The sequence below is a fragment of the Ictalurus furcatus genome, chromosome 10, assembly GCF_023375685.1.
Source record: "Ictalurus furcatus strain D&B chromosome 10, Billie_1.0, whole genome shotgun sequence".
In the NCBI taxonomy this organism is placed as follows: domain Eukaryota; kingdom Metazoa; phylum Chordata; class Actinopteri; order Siluriformes; family Ictaluridae; genus Ictalurus; species Ictalurus furcatus.
In genome coordinates, this window is record NC_071264.1 from 2488194 (window position 1) to 2514431 (window position 26238).

The 26238-nt window shown below is 40.9% G+C and overlaps 1 protein-coding gene across 3 annotated transcripts in view; it reads right to left on the reverse strand.

Annotated features, from left to right (window-relative positions):
• LOC128614110 (protein kinase C-binding protein NELL1-like) overlaps positions 1-26238 on the reverse strand; it is a 213726-nt gene that overhangs the window by 166058 nt on the left and 21430 nt on the right. For all 3 annotated transcript variants that reach the window (XM_053635404.1, XM_053635403.1, XM_053635402.1), the window contains exon 3: positions 12767-12917. In XM_053635404.1, the coding sequence (XP_053491379.1) occupies positions 12767-12917 (151 nt within the window). The remainder of the gene's footprint in view (positions 1-12766; positions 12918-26238) is intronic.

The following is a 26238-nucleotide window of genomic DNA, read 5'->3' on the forward strand; positions in this document are numbered from 1 at the left end:
GTCCTCTTCAAGTCAAGTCAAGTGGTTTTTATTGTCATTTTAACCATATATAGCTGGTACAGTACACAGTGAAATGAAACAATGTTCCTCCAGGAGCATGGTGCTACATAAAACAACACCCTAACTACACGAGACACCATAGAACTAAATAAGACCTACATATTTTCATATAAAGTGCACGTGCAAATGTATGCAAACAACAGAAGACAGTAGAGTAACTACTAAAACTGGACAACAGGCATAGTGACAGTGTATAGCGCCGACCAGTACACAGTTCTAGTGTGGAAGTGTCCAATATAACTGGTAGTGCAAAAGATAGGTGCCAAAGAATAACAATATAATTAGTGATGTTAGTGCTGGTGTGCAATGCCTGAGTAGTTTGCATTTCTCATTTGCCATAAACAATTGCCCAATTTTTTCACAATTTGTTAGGATTTAATAGAGTTTATTGAGCACACACACAACAGATTGTGCTGTGTCTCTGGATGCAGTCTGTTCGAATAGGAATCAGATTGCATCAGAACCAGAATTCCACAGACCTGTGTGTGTGTGTGTGTGTGTGTGTGTTTGTACTGAGACACTGCAGAGTCTCAGCAGTATTACATAAAGAGGCCAGATGTCTCAGTACTATTTCTAGACCACCAAGACAAGACTCGTAGGACAGGGTAGAGGAAATATGGAAGGTGTGGCCTAATGAGAGATTCAAAAGAAATCTGAAATTAGACACACATCAATAATCAGTTAGCTAGCTATATGTTTGCCAGCTCCATTTTTTTTTTTTTTTTGATTATAGAATTTTTATTGAAAATTTACATTTTACATAACACCCCACCCAACAAACAACCACAGCCAAAACCAAAAGAAAGGGGGAAACAAAAAACAATAAACAAACAACCAGAGAAAAAAACAAACACAAAAAAACAAACAAACAAACAAAAACAAACAAAAAAAACTAAAACATAAAAACACAAAACAACAACAAAAAAAACAAAAAAAACAAAAAAAAAGGGGTAAGATGATCAGGAATTGTAATTCCTGATCATCTTACCCCTTTTTTTTTTTTTGTTGTTGTTTTGTGTTTTAGTCCACTAAAACATAGTCCACCTCTCTTCAATCCACCACCAGTGTGCGTACATCATTGAAGTAGGTAATAAATTGTGCCCATTTTCCCAAAAATGAGTCACCCCTGCCTCTGATGTTGTACTTGATTTTTTCAAGTTTTAAAAAGAAGATTAGATCTTTAAGCCAGACTTATATAGAGGGGGGTTGTGGAGAGGTCCAAGACAACAGTATTCTGCGCTGAGCAAGTAACGATGCAAAGGCCACAACACTAGCTTCTTTATGGTTCAGAGGTTGACGCTGAGATGGAACACCAAAGATGGCAATTAAAGGACAGACATCTAATTTGATTTTAAGAACGTCGGACATAGTTTTGAAGAAAGAGTTCCAAAAGTTCTGCAATTTGGGACAGAGTGCAAACATATGACTCAGGTTACAGGGCGAAAGTTTGCATTTTTCACACGTCAGGAACATTGGGATATATTTTAGACAGTTTACTCCTAGAGAGGTGAGCTCTATGGACCACTTTAAATTGTATGAAACTAAGTCTAGCACATGACGTGGTGGTACGTATATGATCTAACGCTCTGCCCCAGTAATCATCCTCAAGCTCCAGGCCCAATTCCTCTTCCCAAGCACTAATGGTTTTGATATTGTAAGAATCGTCCTGTGACCAGATCGTTGCATATATCCGTGAAATAATGCCACCCTTAAGAGGATTCAGCTTGAACACCTCTTCCCATGTAGACTTTGTAGGTAAGGAGGGAAAACCAGCGAATAGGGAGGAGACACAATGCCTAACTTGAAAGAAACGGAATAGGTGAGACGGAGGCAGGCTGAATGACGAGGATAATTCAGAAAAGTTTGCAAACACATTATTAATGAAAAGATCCTCAAAGCGTTTCAGACCCTTCTTTTCCCACAAAGAGAACGTGGAATCCATAAAGGAGGGGGGAAAGAGGTGGCTATTACATATAGGTGCCATGGTTGAGGCCGAGATGGATTTAAAATTGATAAAAACTGATAGAAAATATCTGATTTTCTGATATATATACTGATATTCCCATTCGATCCTATCAAATGCCTTTTCTGCGTCCAAAGAGATGACCACTTCAGATAAGGCGCTGTTTTGTTTCGAATACAAAATGCTAAGTAGAGTACGAATATTAGAAAAGGAATGCCGTCCTTTTATAAACCCGGTTTGCGCCTCTGAAATAATGCTAGGGAGAACCCCCTCCAAACAAGAGGCCAAAAGTTTGGCTAAAATCTTGACATCAACATTGAGGAGGCTAATAGGTCTGTACGAATTACATAATGTTGGGTCCTTCCCATCTTTAAGCAATAGAGTTATAGACGCTTGTCTCAATGTTTGTGGCAGCGTCCCTAGTTGTAAGGATTCCTCGAATACAGCCAGAAGTAATGGGGCCAATACAACATGAAATTTCTTATAAAATTCGGCAGGAAACCCGTCCGGGCCAGGTGATTTCCTAGATTGCAATGAGTTGATTGAGTTAGTGATCTCATCTAAGGTGATGGGGCTGTCAAGCTCAGATGCCAATAGAGGGTCAACTCCGGGAAAATCAATATTTCCAAGAAAATGGTCCATGTTACCTGAATTGTCAGGAGATCCAGCTGAGTATAAAGAGGAGTAAAAGCTTTTAAAAGTTGAATTAATTTCTACAGGATCCGGGGTTAATGCACCATTGGACTGCATAATCTGAGCAATACAGTGAGGGGAAAAAAGTATTTGATCCCCTGCTGATTTTGTACGTTTGCCCACTGACAAAGAAATGATCAGTCTATAATTTTAATGGTAGATTTATTTGAACAGTGAGAGACAGAATAACAACAAGAAAATCCAGAAAAACGCATGTCAAAAAGGTTATAAATTGATTTGCATTTTAATGAGGGAAATAAATATTTGACCCCCTCTCAATCAGAAAGATTTCTGGCTTCCAGGTGTCTTTTATACAGGTAACGAGTTGAGATTAGGAGCACACTCTTAAAGGGAGTGCTCCTAATCTCAGCTTGTTACCTGCATAAAAGACACCTGTCCACAGAAGCAATCAATCAATCAGATTCCAAAATCTCCACCATGGCCAAGACCAAAGAGCTCTCCAAGGATGTCAGGGACAAGATTGTAGACCTACACAAGTCTGGAATGGGCTACAAGACCATTGCCAAGCAGCTTGGTGAGAAGGTGACAACAGTTGGTGCGATTATTCGCAAATGGAAGAAACACAAAAGAACTGTCAATCTCCCTCGGCCTGGGGCTCCATGCAAGATCTCACCTCGTGGAGTTGCAATGATCATGAGAACAGTGAGGAATCAGCCCAGAACTACACGGGAGGATCTTGTCAATGATATCAAGGCAGCTGGGACCATAGTCACCAAGAAAACAATTGGTAACACACTACGCCGTGAAGGACTGAAATCCTGCAGCGCCCGCAAGGTCCCCCTGCTCAAGAAAGCACATATACATGCCCGTCTGAAGTTTGCCAATGAACATCTGAATGATTCAGAGGACAACTGGGTGAAAGTGTTGTGGTCAGATGAGACCAAAATGGAGCTCTTTGACATCAACTCAACTCGCCGTGTTTGGAGGAGGAGGAATGCTGCCTATGACCCCAAGAACACCATCCCCATCGTCAAACATGGAGGTGGAAACATTATACTTTGGGGGTGTTTTTCTGCTAAGGGGACAGTTGGTGAACCAACAACCGACCGACCTTATCTCCATATTCATAATAATTGCCACGTGTATGTAACAACAGCCTCTCCGCCTCACCTGTCGATAACAACTCGAACTCCGCCTGCAAATTAAGCCTTTGTTTATGCAGCTCAGGGGTCGGGTTGAGAGCATATTGGTCATCAATGGCTTGAATATTATCCGATATCTCTTTTTTCTTATCCTTGCGTTGCTTATTGGTATGAGCAGAATAAGAGATTATCTGTCCCCTTAGGAAGGCCTTTAAAGTTTCCCAAAGTAAAGAGTAAGAGATTGAATCAGTTTGATTAGTAAGAAGAAAATCATCTATTGAAGTAGAAATATACTTGCAAAACGCTGAATCGGATAGAAGTAGAGAGTTAAGCCTCCATGGTGGACGAAAGGCGCGATGTGAAGGTAGAAGAATGTCAAGACTTAAAGAAGCGTGGTCTGAAATAACAATTGGTAGATATTCAGAGTTTACAACCCGAGAAATTAGAGTTATTAATAAGAAAGTAATCAATGCGAGAAAAAGATTCATGTACGTGAGAAAAAAAAAGAATATTTTCTCACTGTGGGGATAAAATACCTCCACGGATCAACGTAACCATTCTGAGCCATAAACTCAGAGAATACCTTTGAGAATTGCAGAGGGAGCCTTTGCAACAGCGCTAGATTTGTCCAAAACCGGGTCAGTAACGGTTTAAATCTCCCCCAAATATCAAGAGATGCGTGTTCAAAGCAGGAATTTTTGACAACAAATTCTGAGCAAAAGGAGCGTTATCAAAATTCGGGGCATATACATTCACCAAAACTATTGGTGTTTGTGAAATTTTCCCTTCCACAATCACATATCTACCATTTACATCAGAAATAACTTTATCAAAAGAAAAGGGCACAGTCTTACTTATCAAAATAGAAACTCCCCTGGACCTGGAATCAAAATTGGAGTGGAACATATGCGATGTCCAGCGAGCTTGGAGTCTGCGTTGATCCCTGAGATGGAGATGAGTTTCCTGAAGAAATGCAACGTCAGGTTTTTGTAGTTTTAAATGTGTCAAAACCTTGGATCTTTTAATTCAGACCTTTCACATTCCAACTTAGGAATATGAATGAGCTTTGGGTATTTTCCGTCAATTTAGATTAGTACAGAATGGAGTACAGGAGGTTGATATCAATAAGGAAAGGGGGGGAAAAGAAAAGGAAAAAAAACCCAAAAAAAACAAGGAGAAAAACTCACAACAACAACATTCCACCCCACCCTATCCCACCCCACCCTCCCCCACCCCACCACCCACTGACCATCAATTATCTTCTCTCCATTCCCAAACAATGGAGGCAGAACCCTACAACACTGGAACATCCGATACTTGTGAACCGTACCTATTCTTGTTGTGTGAAGTCACTCCCGAGCAAAAAAAAAAAAAAAAAAAAAAAAAAAACAACACACAGTCATTATGTATCACAGGCAACCTGTAGATTTACATGGAAACTGATATAGTTGTCCACATAGTCCACCTTTTCCGCATAGTTTTACAGTCCCATTACAGGTATTAATAAATCGGTTAACTGTTATGTAGACAGATTAAGATGGAGGATACCGTTCATTAAACCATCGTTGCGCTTTTTGGGGACAGTCGAATTGTAGCGTCTCATCACCGAGGTCTATCCGAAGGCGAGCAGGGTATCTGAGAGAAGACCGCACATTTCTCTCACGCAAGTTGTTTCTCACCGCAGTGAAGGCCGCTCTCCTCTTAGCGATGTTGGAGCTGAAGTCAGGAAATATGAAGCCCTTACGGCCCTGATGGAAAAGTTGATTCCAATTCCCGCGTCGAACAACTTTTTCTCTGTCGTGAAAGTAGTGAAACCGCACAATCATCACTCTGGACCTCTGATTCTCTCGCTGCTCCTCCGAGGGCACGGGGCCAATGCAGTGCGTTCTATCCAGCAATGGAGCAGTCGGAAAGATTTCTGATCTGAGCACATCCTGGAAAAATTTAGACATAAATGTTCCCGGATCGCTCCCTTCTTCTCGTTCCGGAATACCGATGACCCGGAGATTGCAGCGCCGCAAGCGGGACTCTAAATCCTCAACTTTCTCGGTGAGTTGTTTGTTAGCCAAAGTTAGCTTCAGCACCGTCTGTTCCAGTGCTACAATGCGGTCACTGTAATCGTTCAGGTGCTGGTCAAGCTCGTCAATACACCGTCCTTGTGATTCAATGCCCGATTTAAAACTCTCAAACGACACAACAACTGGGGCCAGAGCGGAGTCAATAGCTGCTTTCACCTGAACTGCGATGGTAGATGTTAGCTCCGCTATTAAAGTGTTGCGGAGATTTTCAAAATCCAGCGGTAGCTTGTCACCATGACTCGTCATGCTCGGTGAAGATTTAGATTTCCGTAGTCTTTCAGAAGCCATAATTCCTTTCTGGCTATAGTCGTGGACCGAGTAATTGAAAAGGAGCGCACCAAATGTCTTAGAAAAGTTTCAGGTTGCCTGAAAAGTACAATTAAAAGATAAAATGCTCGGGAGCTCACTCCACTTGTGCCTTCTCACTTACATGCTCAGCTGGAAGTCAGGATTCAGCTCCATTTTAAAAATGGCGACAGACAGTGTCTCTGTGATGCAAAGGTTAGAATAGAATAGAATAGTTTTGTCCTGATATCAGTATAATGTTTTGTTATATGTTATATGAATAGAGAATATGTATATAACAGAAATAATAGAACATTGTATCTGAACATAACGCGAAGACATGCAAAAAATAGTTAATATAAAGTTATTTTGAGTGTGATTTAAGTGCATTGATCTGGTGATAATATCAAAATACCTCCCTCATGCATACATTAATTTCATTTTAATTACTTTGACAGGCCAACGTAGACTTACCGTTATTACTATCCAATTACACTCTCTTGGACGCTCAGCAGTCAGCAATGCCATTTTCAACAGTAGTCAAATGAAGTCATATGACTTCTGCTTAGCTTTAGCAGTTTCCATAGTAACATCTGCACAATGTGCCTTATGTAAAAATCCTAAAACAATTAACACAATTCAGAGCAATCTCCTTTCAAGTCAAGAGAACATTAACAGCTGTGTGAGTAACAAGGCAGGACGTTAGCTGTAGCTTGTCACCACTTTGGACGTGCATTCACAACATCACTTAAGCAGTGGCATGGATCTGACTGCTCATTTCTATCATTTAAAAAAAAAAAGATGCAGAGACTGACAGCACAACCTGCATCCTAGTGGAGAAAAGTAAATATAGATTCAAGGGTGAATGAGCACCCAAGTACATGCCAATGTAGTAGAATCACTGTGATTGAGCAATTTGACATATCATCGTTTGAATTTGGTTGTAGCCTGTGCTGTGAGGTGATGTGTAACTATTCTGAGAGCTTTTATGGTCAGTCAGCTCTGGATCCAAGGCAGTGACACGTACACTCAGGTCCACTACAAAGCAGCGTTGATCCTTGATCAAGAATAGGCTTAGGAACTTTGTCTGAATAGACTGCTTGTCACAAGTCGAGGTTGAGCCAGAAGCAGGTGCAGATAATGACATTTATTTGAAGCAACGTACCGAGAAACAAAGACACTAAGACAACTTGACTAAACACACTGTGGCAAGAAACAAACACCAAGACATAAACAACCTGAGTCTTAAACACTACTTGGTAGAATACTGTGGCAAAACTAAACATAGACTAACAAGATCAGGAAACATTGAACACAGGGGCCTAAGACAACAAAAGACAAACAAACCGTGCAGACACGGACTATATATACACAGGAGTGCTCATTAACCAAAACGTGAATCAGGTGCAGGTGGTCATGTGACAACTAGCGCAGTGCAGTGGCTGATGGGAAATGGAGTCCAGAGTTTCTTGATACGTGACAGAACCCTCCCCCAAGGGCGCTACTCCCGGAGCGCCCAAAATTATACGTCCTCCATCTGGTGGTCCTGGCCCCCTGGAGAAAATGTCCCCAGCAAAACCAGGAGGCCGGCTGGCTTCCACAACGGCACAGGGAGGCTGAGATACTTCCTCAGCTGAACATGAAAGCGGGGCGACGTCCTCGGCAGAGCATGAACGCAGGGCGACGTCCTCCACGGGACAGGAGAGGGGAGTGATGTTCTCCATGAGACTCAAGGGGAGAGCGAGGTTCTCCGCGAGGCCAGGAAGAGGAGCGAGGTTCTCCGTGAGGCCAGGAAGAGGAGCGAGGTTCTCCGCGAGGCCCAAGAGAGGAACGATGCTCTCCGTGGAGCATGAGGGGGGAACGATGTCCTCCATGGAGCAGGAAGGGGGAGCGACATACTGAGAGAAGCAAAGAAAAGGAGCGACGTCTTTAGCGGAACATGGAGGCAGAGTGACATCCTCAGTGAAGCAGGAAGGCCGAGCGACGACCTCAGCCGAGCAGGAAGGCCGAGCGACGACCTCAGCCGAGCAGGAAGGCCGAGCGACGACCTCAGCCGAGCAGGAAGGCAGAGCGACGTCCACAGCCGAACAGGAAGGCAGAGCGACGTCCTCGGCGGAGCATGAAGGCAGAGCGACGTCCTCGGCGGAGCATGAAAACGGAGCGACGTCCTCGGCGGGGCATGAAAGCGGAGCGACGTCCTCGGCGGGGCATGAAAGCGGAGCGACGTCCTCGGCGGGGCATGAAAGCGGAGCGACGTCCTCGGCGGGGCATGAAAGCGGAGCGACGTCCTCGGCGGGGCATGAAAGCGGAGCGACGTCCTCGGCGGAGCATGAAAGCGGAGCGAGATCCATAATAGGGGAGGGAGGGTGGGAGATGGTACTAGCCCCGACCACAGACTCCCCCTTGTACCCGGACTCCTCCTCCTGTTGGCGTGACATGGCGTAGTCCTCCGTGAACATAGGAGGTAAGTTGAAGCCCAGATAATTCCTGGCGACCTGCTGCTTCCGTAGCGCAGCTTGGTAATCCTCCGCCTGTTGGCGTAACGTAGCAAAATACTCCACGAACATCGGTGGCATCCTGACGCCCCAGTTATCCCTCCTGGCGATCTGCTGCTTCTGATTGTGGGTCTTTCGTTCTGTCACAAGTCGAGGTTGAGCCAGAAGCAGGTGCAGATAATGACATTTATTTGAAGCAACGTACCGAGAAACAAAGACACTAAGACAACTTGACTAAACACACTGTGGCAAGAAACAAACACCAAGACATAAACAACATGAGTCTTAAACACTACTTGGTAGAATACTGTGGCAAAACTAAACCTAGACTAACAAGATCAGGAAACATGGAACACAGGGGTCTAAGACAACGAAAGACAAACAAACCGTGCAGACACGGACTATATATACACAGGAGTGCTCATTAACCAAAACGTGAATCAGGTGCAGGTGGTCATGTGACAACTAGTGCAGTGCAGTGGCTGATGGGAAATGGAGTCCAGAGTTTCTTGATACGTGACACTGCTTACTATATTTTTATAGACTGTGATGTCCAGAAAAGATTTTTTTCAACCCAATACAACAAAACTTCAGTATCCTCAAGGAGATATATTTGCAAAGTTTATTTATATAAAATTTACAGACTTTCAGTTGTTTGTGATGAACAGATCAAACAAATGTGAGTGAAATAGTTCAACACAATGAATGCTTCAAGTGGTTTCCCCAAATTCAACTGAAAATGCAACTTGTAATGATTTCTCCAGTCTCAAAATTATTCAACCCCCTGAATAGAATCCCTCACAACAGCACACATATGCAAAACAGGTGTTGTCTCAAGCATGCCTGATGCTAAACTAATCAAGGGCTTCATTAGTTGCACCAGGTGTGCTTGAGCTGGAACACATGAAATACCTGAAATGGCTAGGGGTAGAAAATGTATGAAATACCTGGACGGGGCAGAAAAAGGAAACTATCAACGGCTGCAATCAGATTTCTGAGAAGGCAGGTTGTGAAAAACCCTCGAGTGACTGCAAGAGACCTGCAGCAAGACTTGGTGTAACAGACACTGAGGTTTCAGCGAGCACAGTAAGGCGTGTACTAAACACAGAAAGTTTCCATGCCAGAACTCCACGATGTACACCGCTACTGACCCAAAAGCACAAGAAAAGTCGCTCAAAATCATATAAATAATCCACAGAAGTTTTGGGATTCTGTTCTGTGGAATGATGAAACAAAACTGGAACTTGGATCAGCGGTATGTCTGGAGGAAGAAGAATGAAGAAAGAACACTCTGTCCACAGTCAAGCATGGTGGTGACTCGGTGATGCTCTGGGGCTGCTTTGCATCCTCTGGCACTGGAAACCTGCAGCGTGAGGAAGGTGAGATGGATTCATTGAAGTATCAGGAAATCCTAGGAGAAAACATCATGTCGTCTGTGAGGAAGCTGAAGCTTGGGCATCATTGGACCTTCCAACAGGACAATGATCCCAAGCATACCTCAAATTCCACCAAGGCTTGATTGCAGAAGAAGTTCTAGAAGATTCTTCAGGGATATCACAGTCACCTGACTGAAAATAATAAGTAAAATAAATAAAAAGAATGCGGTTGCAGCACGCAAACCCAAGAATATTACTGAACTGGAGGTCATTGCTCAGGAGGAACGGGATAAGATTCCTCAGGAACGCTGCAGAAGATCTGCATCTCGTTTGCAGCAGGTCAGAACAGCAAAAGGGTGCTGTACTAAGTACTAAAGATGCTTGCCATGAAGGGGTTGAATAATTTTAAGACTGGAGAAATCATTATAAGTTGCATTTTCAGTTGAATTTGGGGGAAACCACTTGAAGCATGCATTGTGTTGAACTATTTCAGTTACTTTTGTTTGATTTGTTCATTGCAAACAGCTGAAAGTCTGTACATTCTAAAAATAAACCTGATTTGTAATTGGGGTTGAATAATTTTGATTGCAATTGTATGTCTCCTTGAGCTTATGTTACATGATTCTTATCTTTAAAAAAAAAAGTAAAAATCCCCAAAGTGAAATCAGTACACAAGTGGGAAAAAAAGCAAGCGTTTCAGGGGATTCCACTGGGAGCTTTATTTGCGCTGTAAAATGCTGCCTGCACAAACTCAAATCAAATCACTAAAATAATACAGTCAGCTGTTACAGCCAAGCACAAGAGCTCTTTAACAATCAGTCATAAACCAGCTCAGTCTGCTTTTATAGGTAATACAGACCAAACCGTGCTCAAACTCTCGGCTTTATAGTGATCGTCCTCTATTCGTTATCGGCCATTATTTATATCTTCTATCCTTTAAAGGCCTTTTGAACATTTAGAATGATAAATTACATGCATACACACTTATGGAATTTACTAAAACTAATACTTCATGTTCTTCAAAGGAAGTTAAATGAAAAGTTTCATCAGCTATTTACCTCAAGCTATTATAAGATTTAGTTGCACTCCATCCCTAATAAGTCATTTGTTTCTTGCACTCTGTCATGATTACGGTGTGGTAGGAACAAGCTCATGGAGCAGTAACATTATGATAGGGTAAATTGACGATGGGTTTTGGTGGTCCAGTGGGGAATTGTGCGACATCTTTATTTGTATGCTTTGTTTATTTCACACATCTGGCTAAAACGCATCTCAGCTCTACTGTGGTATTTTGAAGGATCCGTTTTTAAATGTGCCTTTAGGCTTTAACACTGCATTGTAAATAATCTGTATCTGCATTAGGAATGTGCCTTCTGCTGAATTTTAATATTCAAAAAGCCCCTTGCCTGTATCTAAGGGAACGAAACATGATACAGAGTGTTGGTGGTGTTATGTAACCAAATGTGAAGTGTGTTTTATTCCTCTTACACCACAGCAATTTCCCAGCATTGTCACTGGGTTAACTAATATTAATACTGCATGAAATGATCACGCTCAGATCATTCAATCTAGTAATTAGAAACTTTATTATAAGCATTGAAATCACGTTTTCATGAGAAACGTAATATTTTTTAGATAAACTATATGTAATATATTCTCTTAAATCTGACCACCCATGTGTTCCACTTTTTTCAGTGTACACTGTATTCATGACTAAACATGTACTAATAAGAGACCATTGTAATGGGCCATTGGGTTGTTTTTGTTACACAGACCTGGCAACACTGCCTCATCCACCAAAACCTGCAAAGTACTTGATGCGAATTTTGCAAAGTGAGTGTTTTTGTGAGTCACACAGTCTTCTATCAGCTCAGAAATCCCTTCGGTAACATGTAACTTGACTAGATGCATCTAACTTTCCCTATTCCGGGACATTTTGGTCTTTTTGTGTGGCGTTGTAAATAATAAAATGTGTAAATGCAGCAATTAATATATAAATAAGTCAATACTATATTGTGAAATAATTTACAGTAAGTATTTACTTATTGAATTGTTTATTTTATATATATATATATATATATATATATATATAGATATAGATATAGATATATAGATTAACAATAACTGCCATGTTTCTGTTGTTTTTATTTCATGACAGGTTTCATTTCAAAACTCTTCTTTTCCCCAAAAGTCTACTTTTATTCCATAATGCCAATAAATCCTCATAGCAAATAAATCAACATGGAAGACTTCAGGGAGCTCCGAAATGCAACGTTTCCTTTAGCTGATCAAATAGGTAGACATGATTTAATACCTGATGCTATTCTGAGCTTCACTGAAAATGTGTTAGACATGCTCCGGTGCATATTATCAATTAGCTAGCACGGCTAAGCCTCTGTCATTCAAAGGTTAACAAAAAGCAATGTAAGGTTTTATTTTTGGCTCCACATCAGGTTGTAATAAAATACACAGAACGGTATTAAGCATCTGTCACTACCATCAGTGTTACCGTGTAACGAACATGAATGAGCTAGATTATTTACTTTAACATCAGGGTTGCTTGCCATGCTCATAGTTTACTTATTTATTCATGACAAGCAAAGATAAATAGTACATAAGTTTTTTTTTAAAACTAATGAAATGCATCAATCAACCAAAACCTGCACAAAAAAAAACAACAAAAAAAACAGCAAGTAAGTAAAAACAGATGTACCTGTACTCAGACTCGTGGATGGAGAAGAGAACTCCAGATGTGGATGCTTTCTGCTGGATGGAAGCTATGAATGTGAACTCATTTTTATTCCTGAGCAACTCCAGTAAATTTTCTGCGATTTGGGAGGGAACCTGAACCGTTCTCTGTGCATCTGCAAATAAAACAGGAACAATGGAAAGGGCATGAAGATGAGTGTGAGTCTAAGAAGTCCATTAGCAGGAACTGTACCGATTTCGGAATTACATTATATTTTTCAAATGAGAAACCGTCACTGGTTCACAACAGCATGTTCTTATTATAAATGCATCAAATACATACAAAATAGTGTTCTGGGTCAGCATCAGGTGTGTGTTGTAATAGATGAGAGTATATACAGTATGCTGTCATTTAAATTATACATATGGCATGAACATTACAAATTATTCTCAGATTGACATTTTCATAATAAGTTTTACATATGAGTTAGAGGACTCAGACAGCTGTGCTGCACCTCTCCATGCTGACTGCTCCTCTATCGAGATGTGACTAATTGGAAGCAGTGTTTGAAAAAGAACAGAGTCCCTCTGCTAACTCTGCACACTGCTCTATCTTTTAGCTGCTTTATTCTCGTCACAACACAAAACACAAAAAACTGAGACGTGTCTAGAGTTTGCTTCTTTAATTTTACACTACAGCTCGAAATGTAAAACAAGTATGTTCATAGATTATAGTGAACTGTATGTTTAAGTCTATATACACAAGTCAAGTTGTTCAATGTTTTAAACAGACTTGTTTATGTGTTTTATGACCCTCTATGACCCGTTCTATAAAATTATCAAAGGAATGTTGCAATGCTACAAGGCAATTTCTAAGGCTCTGGGACTCCAGCGAACCACAGTGGGAGCCATTATCTCCAAACGGAGAAATCTTTGAACAGTGGCGAATCTGGCCAGAAGTGGTCAGACGACTCATCAAAGTCAGAAAAAGATCCCAGACGAACATCTAAGGAACTGCAGGCATCAATCAGCGCAGATAAGGTCAGCATCCTGGCCAGAAATGGTATCCATTGTGAAAACCATTGCTAACCAAGAGGAACAAAAAAGGCCCAAATCACATTTGCCAAAAATCAAAAGACACCTTGATGATCCCCAAGTCTTTCGGGATAATGTTGGGACTGATGATGAGTCCTGTTACCTCTGGTGTGAAGCTAACAGTGAAACATGGTGTGATGGTGTGGGGATGCGTTGCTGCTTCAGGGCTTGGGTGGCTTGCCATAATTGACAGAACCATCATTTCTGCTTTCTATCAAAAAATACAGAATTTGAAAGTCATTCATGACCTGAAGCTAACGTGCATTTGGATTCCTCTACTTGTTAGCTATATTAGCTTTGTAACCATAGTGTATAAATGTATAAACATATCAACATACTGTACTGGACTTGCTGAAATAAAATACATAAACTATCTTCACATGCCCTTCAATGTGTGAAAGGAAAAAGAAATCTAGCAGGCCAAACGCAGCAGCTCTGATACACATGGGCTATTACTGCACTGACAGGACAAGAGGATTTCAAAATAACCATGATTGTCCTGTTTTTCTCATGAGCCTTTTGTGTGACAATACTGTAAGTGATGGTCATGGCAATTGCCATGCTAAATAATAAGTGAAAGTTACAAATGTATAACAAATAACAGCCAAGGTGTAGACATGGCTATACTGTTAGCAAGAAATGCTCACGGATGAACACTTTCACTTCACACATAGCTGCACATAATACACACTTGCTTCTGAACTTGTTTCTGTTGTCAGATCTCTTTCACACAACACTCAAGGCAGTCCGGAGTGTAATGCCTGCCTTCAGTTGCAGAAGAAAAGCAAACTAACACTTTAGGCTATTATCTTTTTTTCTTGTTTATTTGGAGCAAGAGTTCATGAGAAATGTTATGGGTTTATGGAACACTTGTAGCTCCAATATCGTAACGGTAAATACAAATTTTCATCAGCTAATGATACATTAGACACAGCACCTTCCAGTAGTGTTAAGCATTTGATTTGTACAAGTTGTATAACATTTGTGATTTGTTATTTGAATTATTTGAATATTCACCTCCCTGACTGACACAGTAGAACCACTTTTGGCTGCAATTACAGCTTTTATTTTTGGCAAAATTGCTCAAGCAGATTGAGGTCTGGGCTTTGACTGGGCTATCTTAACACATTCTTGTTCTTGGTTTTGAGCCATTCTGGTGTAGCTTTGACAGTGTTCTTATGGTCATTGTTGTATTAGAAGGTGAACATCTGCCCCAGTCTCAAATCTCTTACAGATTGGAATGGTGATTTAATGGGGCAGTGGTAGCTTGATGGTTAAGGCTCTGGGTTACTGATCAGAAGGTTGGGGGTTCAAGCTTTACCAAGCTTCCACTGTTGGGCCATTGAACAGGGCCATTAACCCTTTCTACTCCAGGGGTGCTGCATCATGGCTGACCCTGCACTCTGACCCCTGATTCCTAACATTCTGGAATATGTAAAATGAAGAATTTCACTGTAATGTATGTGACTAATAAAAACTCATTATCATTTTCTTCTAGGATTGACCTATAATTAGGTCCATCCACATTGCCCTCAATCCTGACCTGTTTGACAGCCACTTTTGGTGATGAAAAACACCCGCATAACATGATGCCACCACCACCGTGTTTCACTGTAGGGATGGTGGCATCAGGTTGATGAGCATTATTGTGTTTTTTTCCAAATATACTGCAGAGCTTTGTCCAAACAGAACGATATTTGTGTCATCAGACCACAAAACCGTCTTCCATATGTTAGCCAAGTCTCCAAAATGCCTTTTGGCAAGCTCTAAATGGTTCAATTCAATTCAATTCAATTTTATTTGTATAGCGCTTTTTACAATAGACATTGTCTCAAAGCAGCTTATCAGAAATATCAACATGGTATACAGATATTAAAGGTGCGAATTTATCCCAACTGAGCAAGCCACTGAGTGGCGACGGTGGCAAGGAAAAACTCCCTAAGATGATTAAGAGGAAGAAACCTTGAGAGGAACCAGACTCAGAAGGGAACCCATCCTCATCTGGGTAACAACAGATAATGTGAAAAAGTTCATTATTGACTTATATGAAGTCTGTATGGCCTTAGGAGCAGCCGTAGTCCCAGCAGTCTGGAATTGGTGAAATGGTGAATTCTCCATGCGTACTGAGGTTACTTTTGGAGTTCCACAGGGTTCTGTTTTAGGCCCACTGCTCTTTACTTTATATATGCTACCCCTAGGTCAAATTATTCGTAAACATGGAATTAGCTTCCACTGTTATGCTGATGATACACAGTTGTATGTTTCAGCGAAGCCAGAGGACAGACAGAAGTTTAGTAAAGCTGAGGATTGTGTAAAGGACATTAGACATTGGATGTTAACTAACTTCCTTCTACTTAATTCTGATAAAACAGAAATACTTTTATTAGGCCCACGTGTAGCTAGAAGTAATCTTTCTGATCACATGGTTACTCTGGATGGTCTTTCTGTTTCATCATGTGCAGCAGTTAAAGACCTTGGAGTGATTATTGACTCCAGCCTATCATTTGATGCTGATGTAGATAATATTACTAGGATAGCCTTCTTTCATCTCAGAAATATTTCTAAAATAAGAAACATATTGTCACTACATGATGCGGAAATACTAGTTCATGCATTCGTCACCTCTAGATTAGATTACTGTAATGCCTTACTGTCTGGATGTTCCAGTAGGAATATAAATAAGCTCCAGTTAGTCCAGAATGCAGCTGCTAGAGTCCTAACTAGAACTAGAAGGTACGACCATATCACACCGATATTATCAATACTGCATTGGCTCCCAGTAAAATCTCGCATTAACTATAAAATACTTTTATTAACCTATAAAGCACTAAATGGTCTCGCGCCACAATATCTAAGCGACCTTTTGGTTTTATATAATCCGCCACGCCTACTTAGATCAAAAGATGCAGGCTATTTGACGGTACCTCGAATAGTGAAGGCTACAGCAGGGGGAAGAGCTTTCTCTTATAGAGCCCCACAGTTATGGAACAGTCTTCCTATTAGTGTTCGGGACTCAGACACAGTCTCAGTGTTTAAGTCTAGGCTTAAAACGTATTTGTTTACTCAAGCCTACCCTGACTAGATTCTGTTCTACTACTTCGCAGTCATAATAATCTTTTTTCTCCCTCTCTCCTTTCGCCGAGCCCCACATGAATTTATGGAGATACTAGAGATCCAGATCCTTTCTGCCTCTGGATGGAGCTCAAATCTTCTTTAATTCCAGACTGCTGGGACTACGGCTGCTCCTAAGGCCATACAGACTTCATATGAATCCATAATGAACTTTTTCACACTATCTGTTGTTACCCAGATGAGGATGGGTTCCCTTCTGAGTCGGGTTCCTCTCAAGGTTTCTTCCTCTTAAAACATCTTAGGGAGTTTTTCCTTGCCACCGTCGCCACTCAGTGGCTTGCTCAGTTGGGATAAATTCGCACCTTTAATATCTGTATACCATGTTGATATTTCTGTAAAGCTGCTTTGAGACAATGTCTATTGTAAAAAGCGCTATACAAATAAAATTGAATTGAATTGAATTGAATTGGAATTGGAGAAGATTTGAGCTCCATCCAGAGGCAGAAAGGATCTGGATCTCTAGTATCTCCATAAAATCGTGTGTGGCTCGGCAGAAGGAGAGAGGGAGAGAAAAGATTATTAGGACTTGGAATTAGTATAATAGAAAGTCTAGTCAGGGTAGGCTTGAGTAAACAAATACGTTTTAAGCCTAGACTTAAACACTGAGACTGTGTCTGAGTACCGAACACTAATAGGAAGACTGTTCCATAACAGCGGGGCTCTATAAGCGAAAGCTCTCCCCCCTGCTGTAGCCTTCACTATTCGAGGTACCGTCAAATAGCCTGCATCTTTTGATCTAAGTAGGCGTGGCGGATGGTGTGGTATGGCTTGTTTTCAATAATGTTTTTCCTCTTGCCACTGGGCTTTCCATAAAGCCCAGCTTTGTGGACTGTCTGGCCTATGGTTGTTCTGTAAACAGCTTCTCCAGTAGCTAAGTGCTGAAATGCTGAATTGATGAGGGAAATAGGTAGAGGCCTATCCCCCTCATCTATTCAGCATTTCAGCACTCAGCTATGGCACATAAGCTCTAAAATGGCCATGAGCATTCATGAGAATAACAACAGCCCATGCGAAAGCACAAAAAAGCTTTGGATGGTATCAGGTCACAATACTGCTGGTAATGTTGACAAACAGGACATTGCCTCAAGCAACATGGATACCCTAATGCATAAAAAAGTAACAGTGATACACAAAATAAGCAGCTTGGTTAGCACTGCTGAAACACCTAACTGCTTTGCCCAGAGTTCTGACAGACGTGGAAAACGCAGAATCTTCATGGAAGGATGAAAGCAGCTTACTGTTGCATGGAGGTGTGTGTGCATGCAAATGTGAAAGGAGACCTCAGGCAAGATCAAGAAGTGCTCGTAAAACTAAATGTTGGAATGTGGCAATTACAGAGTGATTTCAATGCTAATATGAGAAAGGTAAAACCAGCAAGCTTAAAGTGTGTGTTTAAGTTATAACAGGTTTATGAAGTTTCCAAGATAATGGTTTTAAAAGCTAATGCATTTCAGAGTTGTCTACTTAAATAAAAGCATGACATGTGGCCTCTGTAACTGTAAGAGGTGTGGTCTGTCTGGCTACAAGTTCAAATGAAGGATGTATGGTTTCTTTGCATGTCAGTTCTAGAGAAGGTATAGCCTCGGTGAGTTCAAAGAAAGGAGGTGTGGATTTTGTAACTGTCAGTTTAAATAAAGGAGGTGTGGCTCTGTCAGTTTAAATAAAGTATAAAGTTGCAATCAAACTGATTCAACCACCATTGCAAATCAGGTTATTGTCAAAATTTACAGATTTTCAGCTGTTTGCAATGAACAAATCAAACAAAAGCAACTGAAATAGTTCAACACAACGAATTGGGTCAACTTGTTCTACATTGTACAGTATATAATTATAGTCCTACAACTCATTAGGTTATCATAGAGCATTAAACTATCCAAACTGCATAGTTATTAGCAATCCCTGTTCTGATTTTCATTCTTTCTGAAGTAGTTGCTTTAAAATTCATGTGCCCCTTTTTAACTTTGAGCACCTGCTCAAATCCTCGATGTTTAAGCTGCTCTGACATTGCCCCTGTCTCATGCTAGCAATTTTAAACCATCTTACTGCCTAATGTGGATGTGTGATGTATCACTTGCTGTCTTATCATGTATGCATGCATGAACTTCCACCAAACTGAACCCGACAGCCCGGACTAATTTACTGGGCGACTAGCAGAAATACCTTGTTTCACAGCATTTTTCCTCCACTAATACTATTAAAAAATCTCACTCTCTGTAGCTTTTGTATCAGAATAACATTAATTTAATTAACATTAATGAACTTATAATGCTTCACTACTTTAAACAAAACTGCTGTTTTAATACAGCAATGCTCACAACATGTCTTCTACAACATCATTATATTATACACTGCGGAGTGTGTTACACATCCATTCAGTCATGCATTCATCTTGCAGTAACTGCTTCATCCTGGTCAGGGTTATGGTGAATCCCAGTAATACTGGACTTGAGTTGGAATATAAATAACTGTAACATGGAAACAGGGAGAACCTGCACAGAAACTGCACAGGCAGTAATAGAGCTCAATTCTATTGGACGCGTAAAATTTTAAGATTCACATCAAAGATGACCAAAGTACCACACTTCAAGATTCAAGATTTTTTTTTTTTTGTCACACACCCAATTATATACAGTGTATAACTTGCAGTGAAATTAAAACCTGGCCTACTCTGCTTTAGACTGTGCATTAAATACTAAATTAAAAAGAAAAGGATCAGAACAAATAGAAATAAGAAATATTTTTTAATAGAAATAAGAAACATGAAATATATGTACAGGAATGTGCAAAAAAAAATCACAGGCACTATCCCACTACTGATTGGTACGGGGGCTTTGACCTGCTTGGTTCCCACCCTGAGCCAGGAAACCCCTCCTTAGACAACGTGGTAGTCCAGAGCTCCCTTCAAAACACCATATCGACACTGATCTTAGTGCGGACACCAGATCGATGCAGTAGCCCAGAATCCCTAAGACTGCAGGCACATTTCAACAAATAGATTAGAATAGATAGGGGGAAGGGGAAGGCCTATCAATGCTTTCATAGCATTTTCAATTCATCATAGAGGCAAAAGGGGGCTGCAAAGTTAGCAAATTTGCTCTTTTAAGTGGTTCACCCTCATCTAATCAAGTTACTGACAATGACTCAGGCTCAGCAGGAATGCGAAAGTTCTTGACTCATTCACAGTTTTATTAATCACGCATCACACATAACTTTGTAGACGGATGTTTCATTCAGCAAACATCACCGTGGTGTATACATCATTACAGTGGCTTCTGCTGAGACACTACGTGCAATCAGGTTCAAAGCGATGGCAGTATCAACACACAGACCTATTTCGTGTTTATAACAAATTTGACTGGTGATGTGATTGAAAATGTCACATTTTATTTTATCTCAGTGGGCATAAAACGTGAAGACATAAATACTTAACGATGCATACTATTATATGCACCAGATTAGCTAGTTTCTGGAAGCACTGAGCTTGCCTTTGGATGGTTGTGTTGAAGGAACTTCCTCATTACGTCGTAGTCTGGTTGGCATTTGAGTGGCGTCTCAGAAGACCAACCGGAATGATGAACGAAACGGCATCTAGTATTAGGAAAGTTTGGAGAGCTAGCAGTGGGAGGTTTGAAAGCTGGAGGGCACTAGGCTGGGTCTCAGAGCAGATGTTGATTGAAGACCCCTGCCGCCTCTGTTCTTCTGATGAGATGAGTTCTGAGTAGAGCTGAGAGAGATGCTGAGAAGGATGCTGAGAGTTCCTTTAGTGTCGTCAGATGTTAACTCTTTCTGTCTAGGCCAGCCCTCTCAGGGTTCCAACCAACCAGAGATTGTCTTAGGGTGGGGTTATGCTCTGCCCATGATATTAATCACTTCATTGTCTCTGCAGATGGGTGGTTCCACACTTTTTCATGATGAATTTCCTTACTCTTATCCTTATTATTTTTCATGAATTTCCTTACTCTTATCCTTCAGGAAATCACTCAATGAACACACACATACCACATACCACATGACATATATTAACCATTGTTAAGTACACTACTAATAGTAAAACACAATAATCATACTAATACTAATACATGCTAAATAAATGAAACGATTTGTGGCAACTTAGTGGTTATAAACATGAAGAAAATAAAAGAAAACATGGCAGAAAATAGGTGACTGCAGTTGTTTTAAAGATGTATTAATTTTCAGTCATTGCTTCTGACATTGTTGCAGAATGGCTGAGATAAGACTAATGCAAACCGGGAGTAATGAAGTGGGTCTGTTGAGTGAGGATTCATGCTTTATGATCCCTATGGTTGCTATCTGTTGGGTTTTCTCTCTAAGACTTTTTGTTACCACAAACTGAATTTTACTTCTTATACTTGCTATAAGAGTGCACTATAGTGGAAAATGTTTAGCCCCTGGATATATTAGGTAAAAAAAAATGAAATAAAAATAAAACAACAAAACAAACAAATAATAACCAGATAAATAACATCCCTCTAAGTGCATATTCACATTTGGCAGAGTAAATGCATTTATGTGTAAAACGTGAGTTTACACTGCTGTGACAGTTACACCGGAGTAAGCACCGGACTCAATTTCCCAGAGAACAGGGCCGACATTCAGCTATAACTCCCGTCACTCACATCCAGTGTCACGTATACAGTCACCCCATTACTGATCATGCACACCTGAGTTCAATCACATGTGCATGTATGCACACACTCACATTATATAAGCACTGTCACAGCTCTCACTCACTGTGAAGTATCATCCTGCATGTATTTGCCAGACATACTGAGCCTTTGTTTACTGTGCATGCTTTTCTGGTTTTTGATCCTGTTCTCATTTCCTGGTTTTGTGATTTTGCTCTGTATTGCCTATTTGCTGATTGTCTGACTTTATGCCTGTTTTTGACTATGTTTTTGCTTAAAATTTTGGATTTGTCTGACTCCTGCCTTTCAAATAAAGTGTTCCCCTGCAACTGCCTCTTCCTCTGCCACCTGACAGTATACGTCACCTTCTACATGGAGGCAGCAGTTGTGCCAGACTGGTAGCAGATGCTAGCAGCTGAAGGCTGTCTCGTTGGGGAACAACAACAGCAGCTAGCCACGATCAAACAAGACTCATGCAAATCAACATACTGAGTCCCCTGTTAGCTGCCCTGGAGGCATGTTCTCAAGTGGCCTCTTTGCTCAATGCAAACCTGAACAAATACTCCAGGGACCCGGCCCTATGCAAAGGGTTCATGCTACAGTGCTTCCTATACTTCCCTATTCAAGGAGGAGTGTTTGATCAACACAAAACTGCCATGTAGTGCTGTAGAGCACACTAAGTGCAGATGGGAGACACTGTGTTACTACTGTGGTGAGTCGGCAGATTGCCCCTTGCAGCCCACAGCACGAGCACCCATACAAGCCACTGAGTGAGGAAATCCCTGCACTCACTCCGCAGTGGTGAGTCTTTATCATTTTCTCTCCTGCCAGACATTTTCCTCAAAAGTGTTAATAAGACACTCAGAAGGTCTTGCCGTTGTTTCAATTCCCCTAGAAATATGATTGACCCTTGCCATAAATCTCAAATATAGATGTATGACCCATTGGGGGAGGTGCCATCATGCATAGTGCTCTCCCCACCATGCTCCAAGTCAGCCTGCTGAATGAAACTATGATATGGGCAACCAAGAACACCTTGCAGTAAAGTTGGCAGTGGAAGAATGGCATCACTGGTTAGAGGGGCCGGTGCACCCCTTCACCATTTTCACTGATCAGAAGAACTTCAAATATCTCAAGACAGCCAAAATGCTGAATTCACGCCAAGTACACTGGGCCCTCTTTTTCACCAGGTTCCATTTCACTCTGTTCTACCATCCTAGTTCAGAAAACACCAAAGCACATCTGTCACATATGATCCCTGTTCCCCTCTAGGAATCCACAAACTATTTTATCCTGCCTCTCTCTTCTTTCATGGGAGCACTAACTTGGCACGTTGACCAAGAGCTAGCTCTAACCCCACTCCACGAGATGCCAACAGCATACCCTGCAGGCAAGACATATATGCCTGCTGCCCAGAGAAGCAAACTCATTGCCGAGGTACATTCAGCCCCTGCTATGGGACACCCAGGGGTTAAAAAAACCCAGCAACTCCTCCAAGGAAAATAGTGGTGGCTAAACAAGCTTTCAGACGTCCACACCTTAATCTCCTCATGTTCTTCCTGTGCCCAAACCAAGGTTCCTAGAACTCTTCCAGCAGGCAAGCTGGCCCCCTTCCCAACACCTCAGCAACCCTGGTCCCACTTAGCCATAGATTTTATCACTGACCTTCCCATCTAAGGCTGTGATGATGGCAGTTTGGTGTCACTTTTGTCTCTCACATCACAGCTATATTCATTAGTCTTACCCATTGTTATGAATGGCTAAGGGAATTTGGCCTATATGTTACCTCATATTTATAGCCATATAGAAAGTCATGGTTGAACAATTTCCTCTTCCTAGTCAACCAAGTGTACTAAAAAATGTAAAATATCAATGTGAATATACTTCAAATATATATATTTTTCTCATATGAATTCATAGGGGTGCCAATCATTGTGGCACACCTATATTTAACAAAGATATATTTTTTGGGATAACCCTGTGTTGTCTTTGTAATTGTTTGCTATCCATAAGAGCAGAGTATTTTTTGTGAAGACAATTTTTCACAGCCTTCTTTGCTCATTGCTCACTAAGGGTACCAATATTATTGGAGGGCACTGTAATTAGCCTTAAAGCAAGCATCAATCATCATAATTTTCTTTACCAGCCATATTAATAATGAGTTAACATGTTTAATGGTTTAATGATGCAAATATAGTAATTTTTAGCGATACATCAGCATTGTAGAAAAATGGTTTGTGTGTGTGGGCGAGATGGGGGGTGTTGTGCCCATAGCTTGCTTCCCACTAAAGACCAATATTACATTTAATGTCTTGCACTGTCATTGCAAATGGCAAATAATAATAATAATTACCCAAAATGAATAGTTAATAAAAACATATAAGCAGGTCAGTGCGGAAAGTGTCAGAATAACAGAGTTTAAACCCAATTTGCCTTAAAGCACCTGCATGCCTATTTTTGTAGCACTGTAGCAGGATACTGGAAAATATAGAAGCGAGAAACATAAAAGAGGTAGAGATCACTGCTAGAGCTGCCATGTTCAATCAAAGAGCATGTCCAAGACGTGAAATCTTCATGACAGACATAAAGTGTTTTGTACAGTCATGTAGTCACATTTATAAGATCCTATGGTATGTAAAGCCTCGACAGCTTTTCTGTGGCAAAATAACAGCAACCTAAGCAAACTCCAAGTCATGTCATTTTTACTTGTCTTGATGTTTTTACTCTGCAACAAAATGGCATATAAAGTAAACATTTCTTCAACTATAACAGAATAAGCCATAATTATGTATTAATCGTTCACTAACAAAATATTCCTGCACAACATAAAATAAGTTTTCCTTCTATTTTTAAGGTCATGTATCTTTTACTGGGTCTCTGTTCATTAAAAATGCATGGTGTTTGGGAATATGATTATATTTTTTAAATAAAAGTATGATGAAATGTAGTACGAGTTCCCACAGTTCTGTTCACTAGACTGGAGTTCCAAGAAAATTTTTAATGGTTGCTTTGATTGAAGCTAGAAAGTTCAGAGCAGGGCTCAGAGGGGTGCGACAGAAAAGCGTTTCATCCGGAGAGCCCGAGTTTGAATCCTGATGATGCCACAGCCATCCGTGGCCAGGAGTCCAAGGGAAATTAGCTGTGCTCCCAAGGAGGGACAGCATTACTCTCTCTCCCCTATCAATCGCAACAACATTAGCGTCTCAACATGGGCGCCTCACAACTCATGCATGTGGAAAGGGGGTAAAATAGTGCTTTCCTCCACCACATGACAGCATGAGGAGCAGTTCAAAAAGATGCGGTTGGCTGGCTTTGTGTGTCTCAGAGGAAGCATGTGATAGCCATCACCCTCAAACAAAACTCTTCACCCTGGAGAAAGTGTGAGCACAAATTAAAACCCGCATTCAGACGCAACTAGAATGTACAGTGTAGTTATGTTTTATCACAAGTGACTATGGCCGTACTTATTATTTGCTTGTGTGTTTTAATATTTAATCTGTGCATCTCAGTAATTGTGTATTTGCAGTCACCACGCTGCCTGTAAACTAGTCGTTCTTTTCCAAAGCAAAAACAATTCAATACCATGAATGCTATCCAATCTAATGGCTATATAAGCAGTAAGAAGAAGTCCACTCCCACTCTAGCAGGCCCAGTCAGCTGAAGTCAGTTCCATACATGACACAGAAACCACCTGAAGATGCTATACTCATCATTTCAAAGAACATTTGACTTATAAAGCGATCTATAATGGAGACTTTTCAACCCTGTCTGAGTGGTCACCCGCTCAATCAGCTTACTACTCATCTTTTTCCAGTCTTCAACTGTTAACAAGCCTCAGGTTCCTGTTCTGACAGGAGTGGAAACTGATGTGGTCTTCTGCTGTTGCATCTCCTCCACATCAAGGTTTGACTTGTGCATTTCTGCTGACTACAGTTGTAAAGAGTGGTACTTTGAGTTACTGTAGACTTTGTCAAGTCAACTAACCTTACCACTCTCCTCTCATCTTGCTCAACAACATGGCGTTTCCACCCACAGAACTGCCGCTCACTGGATGTTTTTTTTTTTTTGCACCACTATGTGTACAGCAGTGGTCACCAACCCTGTTCCTGAAGATCGACCTTCATGAAGACTTTAGTTCCAACCATACTAATCATGCTCACCTGACCAACTAATCATTGCCTTAAGAAGTTCTTGACTGACTAAAACAGGTGTGTTAGATTTTGATTGTAGATGAAACCTGCAGAAAGATGAATCTCGAGGAAGAGGGTTGGTGACCACTCCTCTAAAGACCAGATCAGCAGTTTCTGAAATACTCAAACCGGCCCATCTGGCACCAACCTCAGTCAAATTCGGTCAAATGAGATCATATTTTTTTTCCTGATTCTGATGTTTTGACGTGAACAATTCCTGAAGCTATTAACCTGTATCTGCATGATTTAATACATCACTCTGCTGCCACATGATCAGCTAATTATCTGGATGAACAGATGTCCAGATGTTCCTATTAAAGTGTTTGGTGAGTCTGCTCAATAGAGTTTCAATAATAAATCTTAATAGTTGTGGTTCCTGCCTAAATTAACCAAATAACTAAAAATTCCTATAGGAGCGGCCCAGTATACAGATT